Raw genomic sequence first — 2,004 nt, 5'->3', positions numbered from 1 at the left:
TGAAGCTGTAGCACTCTGCCTGGCATGACTGGGTATTCATTGAAACAGAGGCAATAACTACATAGCCTAGAGGGGACGGCACTCTGCTAGTGAGCTGCATGAACTTCCTGCTGCAAATCGGGAAGCGTGAAGTTTCAAGTCAACATCTCCTACATCCCAGAAGAGTGTGCTAAGTTCAGCTCTCTTGGATATATCCAAACCATTTCCAGCCAGCCACAAGGAGGGATGTCTTTTGTGGGAGTTGATCATGGTCTGAATCTGCCTGTCAGAGCAGGCCTTGAAGCTTTGCTGGGAAGGGGAATGGCTTGTTGGAGAATCCCACCAGGCTTTACACAAGTGAGGGCTCTAAGTAGCTTGCTGGCATCAGGATTTAGGTGGTTTTGTATATGTCCGTTAGCAGAAACATAGACCCTACAGGGTTAGGTGACACTTAAGACAGTCTTTGAGGATCTAAATGGCCTCTAGATGTTAGAAGCTCACAAGACAATTAAGGACCTCAGAGCATGTATATTCTGCTAATATGCTGAACCAGGCAGTGTTGTGCTGAAACGTATCACAATGAGCTGGAAGGGGTGCAGCTGTATATGAATAGTGCTGCAGATGGAAGAAACAGCAGGATTAATCAGCTCTTGCGCCATTGCACTGCAATCACTACTCTGCTTTTGATTTGGGGTAGCACATATAGAGCAGTGCAGTGTATTTGAGTCCCTTCATATTTTCCAAAATATTCTCCCTTATGTTTGCTGTAAAGTGTTACCATTACCACAGCTAACAACCCTATTTGTCCTGCTTTCTCACATACAGCTTTTGCTTGATGCTGAAACAGTACGACTACCCAAATTGCCTCAAGGGACAACGGGTGGACCTGGTTGGTCTCAGGGACTCTATGAGATCTGCGTTTGTCCAGATGGAAAGCTTTATATGTCAGTGGCTGGCGTGAGTTCCACTTGCCATGAATACAGTCATGTCTGTCAATAAAACACCTAAATATACCACATGTTTTCAAGCTCTATATTGTTTTATATTGTTGGGTGACAAACTATTACTGATAGCAGAGTTTTCAGGATTTTAAAAACAAAGGCCACACTTTAGGAAACAAATATGTATGGAGAAGTCTAGACTGGAAGGGGGAAAATATGCAGGAGCACAATTAAAATTTAAGTTCAGAAGAAATGTGCCAAATTAAATGTTCTGGCAGTGACTTCTGGAAGTCAGCCATACAAAACAGCATAAGAAAAATAATCTGAAAAGATTTGTTTGCAACACTGAACTGTTAGTCAGACAGTTATGTAATTAATTGTTAGTGTTTCCTAGTTGTATGGTTTTCTCTTAACACATGTAAACTTTTGCTAGTAACACAAATTGCATTAGTGTGAGAAATTCATCTTAAGGAACTACTTGAAATATTCGGTAAGACAAAAGCATTACTTGGTGAATTCAGATAGTGCCAGCAAATGGTCTATGCAGTTTTTTTCTTGCAATAACATAAAACATGAGTATTTTGTGAAAAAATATGTCAATTTGCTATTGGCACACAAGGTTCCTTGCGTGAATCTGATATCTTTTATTAGAACAACCCAAATAGTTGGAAAATAATTATTAAGCAAGCTTTCGGGTTCAAAAACCCTTCGTCAAGCTAAGGAAGTTTCAGCAGTTGGTGTGTGCTCTTCCCGGATAGAAATTTGCTATTATCTTTTTTCCCATTTTGGCTAAGTATGTATGTTTGCTTTTTCATATAAATATCTGAATAATTCATACACAGTCTCCAAGAGATGATGAAGTCTAGTATTCTCTGTTTTCATAGCTGTTAACTTTACACAAGAAAATATGTTGTGTATTCCACTTAAACAACAATTCCTTGTGCTGCATATAACATGACACTCACTTTAAACTCTTACATCTTTTAAGACATGGTTATTTAAGTGAAACAGGGAAATTTGTTTGCCCTTGGGAAGATGCCAAGACTATTAAAGAAAAAATATGACAATGCCTTCAGATTTCCCC

The 2,004-nt window shown here is 39.3% G+C and overlaps 1 protein-coding gene across 2 annotated transcripts in view; it reads left to right on the top strand.

Annotated features, from left to right (window-relative positions):
- The window catches only part of SGCG (sarcoglycan gamma), a 225,619-nt gene extending 224,631 nt beyond the window's left edge, over positions 1–988 (top strand). For both annotated transcript variants that reach the window (XM_006017618.3, XM_025196621.1), the window contains one exon: positions 805–988. In XM_006017618.3, coding sequence (XP_006017680.1) covers positions 805–978 — 174 coding nt within the window. In that variant the 3' untranslated portion in view covers positions 979–988. The remainder of the gene's footprint in view (positions 1–804) is intronic.
- Positions 989–2,004: the final 1,016 nt, after the last annotated feature.

Source organism: Alligator sinensis, unplaced genomic scaffold, assembly GCF_000455745.1.
Source record: "Alligator sinensis unplaced genomic scaffold, ASM45574v1 scaffold777_1, whole genome shotgun sequence".
Lineage (NCBI taxonomy): Eukaryota > Metazoa > Chordata > Crocodylia > Alligatoridae > Alligator > Alligator sinensis.
This window is presented reverse-complemented; position numbering and strand designations above follow the sequence as displayed.